Source organism: Eumetopias jubatus, unplaced genomic scaffold, assembly GCF_037043125.1.
Source record: "Eumetopias jubatus isolate StellerSeaLion01/CBP00866 unplaced genomic scaffold, mEumJub1_p1.0 scaffold_7, whole genome shotgun sequence".
In the NCBI taxonomy this organism is placed as follows: domain Eukaryota; kingdom Metazoa; phylum Chordata; class Mammalia; order Carnivora; family Otariidae; genus Eumetopias; species Eumetopias jubatus.
In genome coordinates, this window is record NW_028274813.1 from 4,847,501 (window position 1) to 4,861,288 (window position 13,788).

Sequence of the window (13,788 nt, forward strand, 5' to 3'; positions counted from 1 at the left end):
AAGATCCCAGCAGCTTAGGGCTATATGGCTACATCCTGCAGCTGAAACAAACTGAAAAGCAATGCCAAATAGGGTTTCTCACGTGGAAAATCTGGTTGGAGATTTTGGCAGAGCTCCGGAAATCCCAGGCAATAATGGTGCGGTCAGCAGAGTCCCGGCTCGAAGCATCTGTGCTGCTCAGAAACTCAGAGCCTTCCTGGAGGAAGAGGATGTCCAAGGTCTGCTGGATGGTCGCCTTGTAGCTTCTCACCACCTGCAAGAGTGGGCACCTATCATGCTGGTGGGCCCCAGGAGTACAGGGCAGGCACCCACGGGGAGGGCCAACAAGAGCCCAGCCAGCAGGTGGGTCCAATGAGAGCAGTGCTGGGCTGCTAGGAGATACAGCCTTCCCTGATGGCCCCTCCCCACAGACAGTCCTCCCTGTCGCGTGCCCACCCCACGTCTACTGACACATGACCACCATCCATTAGCCACCCAGGGAGGCGTGATGATCTCTCCAATCACACCAGTCCTCTAGACAGCAGCTGGTGCCTGATAAAAGCGAGCTTTGGGAAGGGCCCATTGCCCAAGGGCACCAAAAGGGCATCAGTGATGCCCACTAATACCAGGCCACATATTGTGAGAGGCTCTTGCTTCTAAAGACGTCACATAATTCACAGCTCACAAAACCCCAGCCTATTCTCTCTGGAATAGTAACTGTACTGCAGAAAGCCAGAGTCCTTGGAGACCATAAAGGCAGAACCACAATACACAGATTAGCTTTAAAGACACTTTTACTTCTTAGCCTCATGGCCAATATTTCATAGCTGCCTGTCTTGTAAACCAATGTGATTAACTATCAAGCAGTTCTCTTTTCTCCAGAGCATTTTATCATATTCACCTTCCATTCTAAAGCAACTGGTTTAGGTTTGGGGAGGGTCCCAGTATCGGGACTAATAAGTATCTCCACTTAACAAACTCACAGACAGCATGCTTTAGACTGCAATATTCAACAAGAGGCCAATACAAGGCGGCCTCAGGCCTTCCGGCTGGTCCTGCCTGGCCTGTTTACCAGCTCCCAGGGCGCCACCATGTGGCCACAGCATAAACACAGTTCTCTGGTCCCTCACCCGCTGACTGGGGAAAAAGAAGTCTTGACAAATTTTTTTTAAAAACTGGAGTTCACAACCTCTAAAATTTTGCAGATATATTTCCTATCATCCTCTTTCAAATGTATATAAGTCAAATTCACATTACATGCAGCACTCTGTAAAGTCAATTTAGGCAGTTTTGAGACCCATTCTCCAGATGAGGAACACTGAGGCTCAGAGATGTAGGGATTTGCCCAAAGTCCCACCGCCAGGGTGGTAGGCTTCTCCCCATCCCTGCTGCTTCCCTGGGGCCCACAACCCAGTCTCCTACTGGCCACTCCCTACCTCCATAAATTTGGGGACAATTTCCTGGGGGAGGAGAGAGGCAAATGACTGCTATTCTCTGAGCCTCTTCAGAAGCAGCCCCTAGCTAAGTTGATTTCAGGGTGAGCCCCCTGAAGCCTGAAGAGTGGTCCAGAGGCAGAAAAGAGAGTGCAGCCCTGCAGGCCTCTGAATACAGGGCAGAAAGGCAGCCTGTGGCTGCTCCCTAGCCCTGAGCCTCAAAGAGTGTGGACGGGGGGGGGGGGGGGGGGGGGAGGGGGGTGATGTGGCTCCGTGCCCCCAGCCAGAGGGGCCCAGCGGGGGGGCTGCTGGCCAAATGCTCTGCCTGCCGAGTCTGAGGCTGGGGCCTGGGGCGGCGGGGGGTGGGGGGGCGCGGCGCGGCGCTGCATGCCTTCACAGTCTCCAATATGAGCTCCCCTGAGTTTGCACAACAGTCCAACTCACAACAGTGCCACCGCAAGGCTGTGTTTGGAATCCACTTTGGTGGGGAGGGGCGGGGCGGGAGCAATGCCCATTATCATGGCTCTGGAGCAGTCTCCCTGCCACTCCTCCCATCCCAGCGCCATTCCAGTTACCCCTCACTTCAGCCACCCCAGGCTTCCATTGGCCCAGGCCACACTGGGCCTCGACGCTTTTCTTCCCCTTTTCCCAAAGCCCTCTCCATCACCACCGTTCAGGTGAGGGACAGGGAACCCAGAGATGGCCGGGGTAGCAACTACCAAAAGAGGAGTATGTCTGGCCGACTCACACCCCTGGCCACGGCTGGCGCACTAAGCAGCTTGCCCTCCCTGGTGGGGGGGGGAGGCACAGGGTAGCCCCCAGAGCAACAGGAGCTCACACAGAATGGCCACTGGTGGGCCCCCCACATGCGCCAGGCACTTCCTGGCTCCCTGGCAGTGAGGACCGGGAGCTCTTGGGTGCAGGTTCCGGCCTACGTGCCACAGACCCCTCTCCAATCACAGCACCTTGATCCCCACAGGGGCTTGGGAAATCACTGACCCAGGAAAGGAGACAGGAAGAAGAGGGCCCCGCCCTTGCCGCTTCTGAGTGCCCGGTAAGTGGCAGCCACTGGGCAGGGGTTCCACATAAATGGTCTCATGAGGACAGCCCAGAGGTAGCTTTTCCCAGAGGGTGGCGTGAAGGCCCAGAGAGGAGCAAGGTGCCAGGGGCCCTCGGCCTGTCCGTGACAGAACTACCCGTGAGCCCGACACACCTGCCTCCCAAGACAAACTTTCCAGGAGAATGAAAACCGTTGTTCTGTACGTTCCTGAGAACGGATGGAAACGGCCAATTCATTAGGGCGCCATAAAATTGAATGGCCGGGAAACAAGCCGTGTTACGGGCGATCCCTGCCAATGACGTGCTGTAAGTGGAAAGCTGACCTTTGAAGTGATCGCCGCCGAACGTGATTTACTTGCCTTCACAACTGCTCCTGCCCCGGGAAAGAGCAGAGGTGCCATTTGTGTGTCTAGCTGGTGGGTTTTATGGCAACCTTAATTACACCGACAGCTGGTGTGTCCCATCCCAGGGGCATGGGATGGCGGCGCTGCGCGGGCCTAACTAGCTGGATCCAGAAGGGAGCCCTCCTCGGACTCTTCTGGCAGGAAGCAGATACTTGGCTGAAGGCTCTGGCTTTGGGGAAAGTGGGAGACATAATCCACACCACGACATACTCAGGTATGAAAATCACTCAACATCCCTGAAATCTGACAACTGCTCGGCCCTCCAGACAAACGTGGGAAACTCTGGGCTGACTCTGATTCATCCTTCCTCGCATCCCTGCCACTTCCAAAGTGTGAGGGGTTGGGGCACAGGCTGGGCTCCGGTCCTGGCCCAGCTGCTGACATACTGTGTGCCTGGGGGCGTCCCTTCCCTCTCCAGGCCTGGCCTTTTGGTCATCACCACAAAGGGCCTGGACTGACAACAAGCAAACCTCTGCCTCTGGGCGCTGCTGGACCCCAGAAAGGAGGAGAACTGGGGTGCCCTAGCCCCCTAACCCCACCCCACCACTCCTCTGCACCCAAGCCTGAGGAAAGGCAAGGGGAGACACTGCTCTGGGTCCCGTGGGACCCCATGCTCCCTCAGTCACCTGCCTACCCCACAGGACCGTGAGTTCCTAGGGACTGGCATCTGTCACATCTCCAGGTCGCCCTTGGGCAGCACTGGGTCTGCACAGCACAGGCATTACTAAGGTGTGTTGAACCGATGGCTGGATCAGTGAATGAGTGGATACACAAATGGATCAGTGAACAAAAGGACAGCTTGAAAAGCAGGGACTTTGAGGTCTCTAGCTCCCAGCAACATCCTGGCAGTTGGGACTAAGCCAGCACTTGGGGAGCCGTCATCCCTACCCCGTGAGACACCCTGGGGGATGACACTCAGTCACAGGGTCCTCCTGTGGTCCTGGACATGGAGACAAAGGAAACCTGACTCTCAAGGAACTCTGAGGCCACGGTGGGGGGGGGGGAGGGGGAGTGAGAGGCAGAAGTAGAGCGCCTCACTCAATGTCACATCATCATCACTGGCCCTGGGGAGGCTGGTGGAGGCCTCCCTCCTCCATGGGAGGGCCCAAGCTCTCAGGCAGACACCCTGGGGGCCTGTTGCTAAACTTCTGGGTCCTGGGCAAACCACGCCTCTCTGCTTCAGCCTCCACAGCTGTAAGGTGGGGAGAGAAATGGGGCCTACAGCTTGGGAGCAAACAAAGGCAATGTGCCTGGCTCAGCGGCTGACACGAGGCAGATGCTCAGAAACCTTCTCTTCTGGGGCCAGCCAGAGCCAAAGTCCCCAGCTCAGAGCTGTGGGTCCTTGGGCAAGTTCCTTCTCCCCAGAGTTCAATTCCTTCTCCCTAAAAACAAACATTGGGGTCTCTTCAAATGCTAAGATGTCAGGAATCTATGCATAAAAGCAAGCTGGAGAAGAGAGCAAAGGGCCTGTTTCTATAGTTTAAATTCACACAAGTAGCCAATCACAGAGCACACCAAAAGCGCTCTGTCAATAAATTCAAAATGGGTCAGAAACTTGTGTTAAAAAAAAAAAAAATAGAAAAGAGGACCTGAGTTTTTCTACAACCTGGAGCTGGGGGAACCTTTCCTAGCCATGGCTCTGAGGCCAGAAGCAATGACAAGAAAAAATGGGTTAACCTTGCTACATGAAAATAATAATAATTTAAAAAAAAAACCATTGCACGGCACCAAAAAAAAGTTAAGTAAAAATGACAAATGGGAGAAATATTTGCAACTTATATTAGAGGCAAAGGTTACTAACCCTAATACATAGTTTCTCAAAACAGGTGAGAAAGACCCAGCACCTGTACAAAAAAATGCTAGAAAAGTAAACAGAGTTCACATAAAAGGAAATGTAACTGGTCCTTTGATTTGCTCATAGCAAGAGAAATGCAAATTTAAATTACACAGAGATACCATTTCTTACCTATCAAATTAGCAAAATCCCACTTTGACAACACACTCCATTAGGTGGCTGTGGGGCTTTAGCTAACTGTACACACTGCTGACAGGAACACAAAACCATACAGTCCCTGCGGAGAGAACTGGGGCAACATCGAGCAAACTAACATATGCCTTGTTTCTCAGCAATCTGCATGACCCAACAAAGCAACCTGTAGGAGCGATCCCAAAGGCACACTGGCAAAACCCCAAAAAGATGTAAGTACAACACCACTGAAAGCAGCAATGCTTGTAAAAATAAAAAACTGGAAATAACCCAAATGTACATCCAGAAAGGACCGGATGAATAAACCTTAGTACATCCACATTCCAGAAGGTGATGCAGCTGCGAAGAGTGGGGCCTGCCCTCCTGCCCTGCTACGGAGAAGCCTCCAAGACATACTGTCCAGTGAGAAAAGCCCCAGGTGGCAGAGAAACAGTGTACAAGGTGAATGGAAGAGGGGGCAGGAATACGTGTGTGTGGCTTGCGTCCACTAAAAACAACAGAAAGATAAGCCAGAAACTAAAGAAGTAAATAAATAAAGAGAATGGAGGAGACAGGAGGAGACAGGATTAGAGACAGTACTGAGAAGTTGTCTGTAAGGGGCCAGACAGTAAACAGTGTAGGGTTTGGGGGACACGTACGGATACTGCTGCGGACTCTCCTGTGTACATGTACATGTGTGAAGGCATGTGCACAGATGTGTGTTACAACCATTTGAGAATGTAGAAACCATTCTTTTCTTAAGATTTTATTTATTTTAGAGAGAGAGAAAGTGAGAGAGCACGTGCAAGCGCAAGTGGGGGGAGGGGCAGAGGAGAGAGAGAATCTCAAGCAGATGCCATGCTGAGTGTGGAGCCCGAGAGCAGGGCTCAATCTCAAAACCCTGAGATTGTGACCTAAGCGGATATCAAGAGTAGGGACACTTAACCGACTGTACCATCAGGCACCCCTAGAATCCATTCTTAGCTCAAGGATCGTACCAAGCCGGTGGCAGGCCAGATCGGGCCTATGAGCTATAGTTTTCCAATTCCTTCTCTAGAGTCATGTATATATTTTATAAAATGATGCAACCAAATTAACATAAAACAGGCTCTAAGACGTGAAAGCAAAATTAAGTAAATAAAACTAACCATGTGTTGAGCTGGTAGCTTAGCCACACAAATGGGATTTATTTTGAGAGACACTAAAGGACACTAATATAATGGCACGTCCTTAGTTGAATATACATTCTGAACAGAAAATCAGTAATTTGATGGTAGATCCTAACTGGACATACTCTAGGGACCAAAAGAACCACAAGAAATCTTAAACTGTCTTCAGTCATTGCATAGCTAGTGTTGATATATACAACCCAAAAATTGTGCGAAGGCAGATAGAAATAAAAATTTCCAGTATAAAAAAGAGAAAATATATAAAACCAAAAGTTAAAGAAAAATTCCATAATCCTAAATTTGAATTGGGGGAAAAAAATCAGTATTTTTTCTTTTTCAAGATTTTATTTTTAAGTAATCTCCACACCCTACAAGGGGCTCAAACTTACAAGCCTGAGATCAAGAGTCACACGCTCCATCGACTGAGCCAGGGAGAAGTCCCTGATGTATTTTTTTTCTTAACAACAAAAATATTTCCTAGCTCTGTCCACAGAAGAGGCCTAGAAACAAGGAGCAACCACATCACTCAGATTACGGTCTCTAAACCCAGCTAAACCCAGAAGTGCTAGATGACAGACCTTGGCACCACAACAGTGATTGTAATTGTCTAGCATACATTTAAGAAGGTAAAAGAAAGCGGGGCGCCTGGGTGGCTCAATCAGTTAAGCGTCCCACTCTTGATTTCTGCTCAGGTCATGATCTCAGAGTTGTGAGATCGAGCCCCGCAAAGTTCTCTCCCTCTGCCCTTCCCCACCCCAACATGCACTCTCTCTCCCTCTTAAAAAAAGGGGGGGTAGAGGCAAAAGTGACCATGGTAGATAGAGACGTGGAGGATGTAGGAGTCCCCCATTGAACTTCTAGGGATGAAATAGACAATGTTTGAGATGAAAAATACATTAGATGGGATTAACAGCAGATGTGCTCCTGCAGCAAAAAAAAAAAAAAAAAAAGTGAACTAGAAGACACAGCAATTGAAATTATTCAAAACATACTGAAGAGAAAAAAAAAGACTGGATTTAAAGATGAAATCTAGTTTTAACCCAAAATGGAATAAGCTTGCTATGGCCTCTTATTCTCTCCTACCAATTACAACTAAAAGCTCTGGACAAAATTCACGAAGCAACTACCTAAAGGCTTTAAAGAGTAAATAATAGCAAGTAGGTTAGAGAGGGAAATAAAAATTTGCAAGGTGAGGGCCTAGATTTGTGGGGCTTGGGGGAGGGGGTTGCTTGTTTGTTGTCTTTTAACTCCTGACTTTGACAAATGGACTTACTGAATTAAGGAACTACATAGTGAGCATGGACAGCAAAAATTCTGAAATAAATCTGTCATTCTGGTCAAAGGAACAAGAAAATGGGCCCCTGTAAGCCAGAGAGTATGGGGGAAATTTAAAAATATATCCTCTTGCTCTCCTGCCCTGACCCAATGTCAGCCCCAACCGCGGGACTGCAGTGCTCTGGGTGTGCAGCACAAATACATAAAACCGGGAAGGAAAACATCTGAATAGAAGAGTTGAGGGAAAGGACCTTTATTATAACAATGGTAAGGGGAAAAGCCACATTATTTTTTTCCTCTATTTTCTCTGGCTACTTCGCCTTGAAAGGGATCCCAGTTATAAATACCGTGACGAGGCAGAAGGCTAACAGTCTGAGACAATGCCATCTCTCTGGGCAGAAGGACCAGGAAAGGAGGCCCTGGGGGGGCCAGGCGGTGTGGGAGAAGTTCCAAAGAGGAGAGAGCTGAGAATCCTCTAGTTCTATGTGTGAAGTGACAGGCACCCCAGAACAACCCCTAAGCAATACAGTCATGGAACACACTCTCAGAAGCACAGCCAAAACTAGGAGAAGCAGAATACCATATAACCACTGCCCAAGTCTGAAACTAACCCCTTTGTGGCCCAGCATCACAAACGGTTTGAACACTGCAATGAAAATGGAACCACTGCCCAATGAAAGAGAGAAAGAATTTGGAATCTGAATTTAACATGGTCATTTGCCTGTTAAGACAAACAAATCACTATTCTCCATAGGACTTTAATAGCACCCAGGATTTTACCATACAATATTAAAAATGTGCAGGATATATTCTGAAGTTACTTGACATATAAAGAATCAGGAAAATGTAAATAGTAACCACCACAAAAGAGAAATGATAGATGTCAGCCCTGAAGTGACCCAGATGATGGAATTATCAGACACAGTTAAATAGCAATTATAATAATCCTCAATGACATAAAGATAAACACTCTTTTTAAAAAATATATATTATTTATTTATCTAACAGAGAGAGAGTGTGTGTGCATGAGCAGGGGGAGCAGGAGAGGGAGGAGCAGGTTCCCCACTGAGCAGATAACCCAATGCAGGCCTCGATCCCAGGACCCTGGGATCATGACCTGAGCCGAAGGCAGACACTTAACAACTGAGCCACCCAGGCGCCCCAAATAAAATCTTTTTTAAAAAGACTGAAAAGCAATGGAAATAGCAAATATGCAGGGAAATAGAACATACTTTTCTATTATTAAAATATTTTTAAAATAATTTGCCATTTCCGGCAAAAATAACAATGTATTATGGGGACTGTAATATACGTAGAAATAAAACGTATGCCAACAACAGCACAAAGACTATTAAGGGGAAAACTGAAGATCTGTACATTGTAAGATGCTCACACAATACGTAAAGAGATCTAACAGGGTTTGAGGGTGGGCTGGTAAGATAAACACATACACTATGAACTCTAAAGCAACCACTAAAAGTAAACCACAGCACAAATCCACGGATTAAAAAAGCAACAAAATAGATAAGATGAAATCATAGAAATACTAGTTAATCCAAGAGAAAAGGGGAACAAAACACAAAAACAAAGGACAGAAGAGAACAGGTGCAACAAATGAAAACAAGATGGTGAGTTGAAACCCAAACACATCAATGATTGCATTAAATGAAAACCGGATGAATACACCAGCTCAAAGGAAAAGACTGGTACACAGAACTAAACTAAAGATCAAGATCCAACTAAGTGCTGCCTACAAGAAACACATTTTACTTATTTTTTTAAAGTTTGTTTGTCATCTGCAGGTCAGGTCATGATCCCGGGGTCCTGGAATCAAGTCCCTTAAAAGGCTCCCTGCTCAGCGGGGAGTCTCCTTTTGCCTCTCCCTGCTCATGAGTGGTCTCTCACATGCACTCTCTCAAATAAATAAAATCTTAAAAAATAATAAAATAAATAATAGTTTATTATTTTTAAAGATTTTTAAATTAAATTTAATTTTTTAAAGATTTTTATTTATTTGACAGAGAGAGACAGCAAGAGAGGGAACACAAGCAGAGGGAGTGGGAGAAGGAGAAGCAGGCTTCCCGCTGAGCAGGGAACCCGATGTGGGGCTCGATCCCAGGACCCTGGGATCACGACCTGAGCCGAAGGCAGATGTTTGACTGAGCCACTCAGGCGCCCCAGATTTTTTTTATTTTAGAGAGAGCAAGAGGTGGGGAGGGCAGAGAGAGAGGGAAAGAGAATCCACAAGCAGACTTCCCACTGAGCACAGAGCCCCATGCAGGGCTCAATCTCACAACCGTGAGATCATGACCTGAGCCGAAATCAAGAGTCAGGTGCTTAACCGACTGAGCCACCCAGGCCCCCCATTTATTTATTTTTAAGTAATCTCTACACCCAACGTGGGGCTTGAACTCAAAACCCTGAGATCAAGAGTTGCATGCTCTTCCAACTGAGCCAGCCAGGTGCCCTGAAACACATTTTAAATATAAAGACAGAAGTAGGTTAAAAGTAAAAACATGGCAAAAGATGTATCATGCTGACAGTTATCAAAGTAAACCAGGAACGCTGAGGTTAATGACAGACAGAGGAGATTTCAGAATAAAGAATATTATCAGGGATAAACAAAGTCTTTTCATAATGATTAGAGAGTCAATTCATCAGGGAAACAACAATCCTCAATGGTTATGTACCTAATAACAGAGCCTCAAAATAAATGAAGGAAAACTAATAGAACTTAAAAAGGAAATAAGACAAATTCACTCTTCTAGTCACAAATTTCAACCAGCTGCTCTTAACTAAGAGAACAAATGGACAGAAATATTAGAAAGGATACAGAAGCCTTGAATAACATGATTTGCCAACTCAATCTAATTGAGACGTATAAACACTACTCTCAACAACAGAATAAACATTATTTTCAATTACACACAGAACATTTACTAAGGTAGACCATATTCTAGAACGTCAAACAAGTCTCAATAAACTTAAAAGGATTTAAACACACAATCAATGTATGTTCTGTACCACAACGGAATTAAAAATCAATAGAAGATATCTGGAAAATTCCCAAGTATTTGGAATCTAAATAGCACACTCTTGTAATAATCCATGGACCAAGAAGAAATAAAAAATGTATTAGAAAGTATTTTTTCATGAATAAAAATGAAAGCACAATATATCAACAGTTGTGTTAATGTAGCTGCAACACCCAGAGGGAAATTAACACAACAGTCTCCCCTTTCCCACAGTTTTGCTTTCCAGAGTTTCAGTCACCGAGGTCACCTGTAGTCTGGATGCAGATGATCCTCCTTCTGACATACTGTCAGGTCAGTGGTAGCCTAACGCTATGTCACAGTGCCCATGTCACTTCACCTCATCACACAGGCATTTTATCATCTCACAGCGTCACAAGAAAAGGAAGGCTAAGTACAGTTTAGTAAGATCTTTTGAGAAAGAGACCACATTCACATGACTCATATTATATTGTTATACTAAGTTGTTATCATTGTTCTATTTTATTAGGTATTGTTGCTAATGTATTCCTGTACCTAATTTATAAAGTAAACTTTATCATAAGCATGGATTTATAGGAAAAAACATAGTAGATAATATGTATACACAGGGTTCAGTCCCATCCCTGGTTTCAGGCATCCACTGGGGGTCTTGGAACATATCCCTTGTGGATAAGGGGAAGCTCCTGTGGTACTGATCTAGGTTATAAAAGAACAAAAGTCTTAACTTCTACTTTAAGAAACTAGAAAAACAATATAAAGTTAAACCCAAGGTTTAAGCAGAAGAAAATAGTTAAGAAATCATTAAATTTTTAAAAGGAAAAGAAATAAAGAAAATCAATGAAACAAAAATCTGGTACTTCGAAAAGGTCAACAAAATTAACAAGCCTCTAGACAATTTATGCCAAAAAATTAGATAATTTTGACGAATGAAAGAAAAAAGCTTCTTGAAGGACACAAACTACCAAAGGTCACTCAAAGAGAAAGAGAACACTGGAATAACCCTATATTTATTAAATAAATTTTATCTGAGATTTCAAATCTTCCCCAAAAGAATTTCAGGCTAAGACAACTTCACTAGTCAATTCCAGCAAATGTTACAGAAGAAATAATTGCAACTCTAAACAAACTCTTCCAGCAAACTGGGGAGAAAGGAACAATCCCAAAGTCATTCTATGAGGCCAGCATTGCCCTGATATCAAAAGGAGACAAAGATATTACCAGGGAAGTACAGATCAATAACCCTTTGAATACAGATGTGAAAATTCTTAACACATTTTAGCCAACAGAATCCCAAATTATATAAAGGGGATAATAAATCATGATCAAGTGGAGTTTATCCCAAGAATGCAAGGTTGTTTTAATAACTAAAAAATCTATTGACAAAATCTACCATATTAACTGAGTAAATAGGAAAAACATTATCCCTCAAAAGATGTCAGAAAAGCAACTGACAAAATCCAGCAGTAATTCACGATAACAACACTCAACAAACTAGGAATAAAAGGGAATGTCCTCAAATTCATAGGGGCATCTACAAAAACACATAGCTAACATATGTAACTGTGAAAAAGAATGAACACTTCCCCTCTAATACTGGGAACAAGGCAAGGATGTCCACCCTCGCCACTTCATTTCAACACAGGTCTAGAGGCTTAAGCCAATGCAATAAGTTGGAAGGAAGGGATAGAATGCAGCATGGGAGGGAGGAAGAAATGGCACCCAGATTGGAAAAAAAGAATTAAAGCTGCCTTTATTCACAGATGAAATGATCATCTTTGCAGAAAATACAACAGTATCTACAAAAAAGCAACTAGAACTAATAAATGACTTAGAGTAATGGAATTCAAGGTGAATACACAAAAATCAGTGTATTTCTATATACCAACAATATACAATCAGAAATTGGAATTTTAAAATACTACTTACAATAGTGTAAAAATATAAATACTTAGGGATAAACCTAACAACAATGTGAGTTATACAGTAAAAACTACAATAAGACACTGGTGAAAGAAATTAAACTAGATTTATTTTTTTATAGATTTATTCATTTTAGAGAGAGAGAGCATGCACATGTGAGGAGGATGGGTAGGGGCAGAGGGAGAGAGAGGTAGAGAAGCAGACTCCCTGCTGAGCGCAGAGCCCTACGCACGGCTCAATCCCAGGACCCTGAGATCATGGCCTGAGCCAAAATCAAGAGTCGGACATTTAACCAACTGAGCCACCCAGGCGCCCCAAACTAGATTTAAATAAATGGAAAAGTATACTATGTTTATGGATTGGAAGACTCAAAACTGTTAAGAATTCAATTCTCCTCCAAAACTGATTGGTACATTACATACAATATCACTCAAAGTTCAAGCAGGCCTTTTTTTGGTAGAAAACTGACAAAGTGATTATAAAATTAAAATATAAGTGCAAAGAACCTAGAATAGGCAAAACAATTTTGAAAAAAGAAAAAACTAGAAGACTTATACTACCTGATTTCAAGACTCATTAGATGAAAATAATGAGAAAGATAACAAGAAAACAATGGGGTATTGGTGTAAGGACAAAGAAAGCAATGGGAGAGACGAGATTACAAAAACAGACCGACACATATTCAGTCAACTAATTTTCCATAGTTACAAAGGTGTGGGTATTGTTTTCAACAAATGTTGCAGGAATACTGAATATCCACATGCAAAACCATGAATTTCCATCCATTACCTTGCACCATGTGCAAAAATTAATATGAGATGGACCACAGACTAATATAAAGCCCAAAACTGTACAACCTCTGAAAATAAACACAGAAGCAAATCTTTGTGCCTTAGGTTAGGCAAAGTTTGCTTAGACGCAACACTAACAGCATGATCAGAAAAGAAAAACATTGGGAAATTAAACTTCATCAAAAACTTTAAATTCTGCTCTTCCAAAAATATAAGAATGAAAATACAACCCACGCACTGGAAGGAAGAATTTGCAAATCATACATGTAATAAACATATATGTAAAGAACTCTCAAAACTCAGTAACACAGAAACAGTCTGTTTTTTTTTAATGGACAAGAAACTTAAACAGACATCAAAAAATATACATACAGATGGCAAAGAAGCTCATGAAAAGATGCACAACATCATTAGTCATTTGGGAAATGCAAATTAAAACCACAGTGAGATGCTACTACGCTCATTTCAGAATGGCTAAAATTTAAAAGGCCTATCATAGCAAGTGTTGGCTATGATGCAGAGCAATTGGACCCTCACACAATGTTTGTGGGACTGTAAAATAGTGCAACCATTTAGAAAACTGGAAGTTTCTTCAAAAGCTAAACATATACCAGCATATGACCTAGACATTCTAATCCTAGGTATTTACCCAATATCTTAAGTCTGCTCAGGCTGCCATAAAAAGGTACCACAGTCTGGGGCTTAAACAACAGACATTTATTATCTCACAATCCTGGAGGCAGGGAGTCTAAGATCAAGGTGACCGCAGGGCTGCTTT

The 13,788-nt window shown here is 44.0% G+C and overlaps 1 protein-coding gene across 8 annotated transcripts in view; it reads right to left on the minus strand.

The window, feature by feature from the left end:
* The window catches only part of WDR25 (WD repeat domain 25), a 140,314-nt gene that overhangs the window by 5,754 nt on the left and 120,772 nt on the right, over positions 1 to 13,788 (minus strand). For all 8 annotated transcript variants that reach the window (XM_088024454.1, XM_088024452.1, XM_088024449.1 and 5 more), the window contains one exon: positions 83 to 253. In XM_088024454.1, the coding sequence (XP_087880580.1) occupies positions 83 to 253 (171 nt within the window). The remainder of the gene's footprint in view (positions 1 to 82; positions 254 to 13,788) is intronic.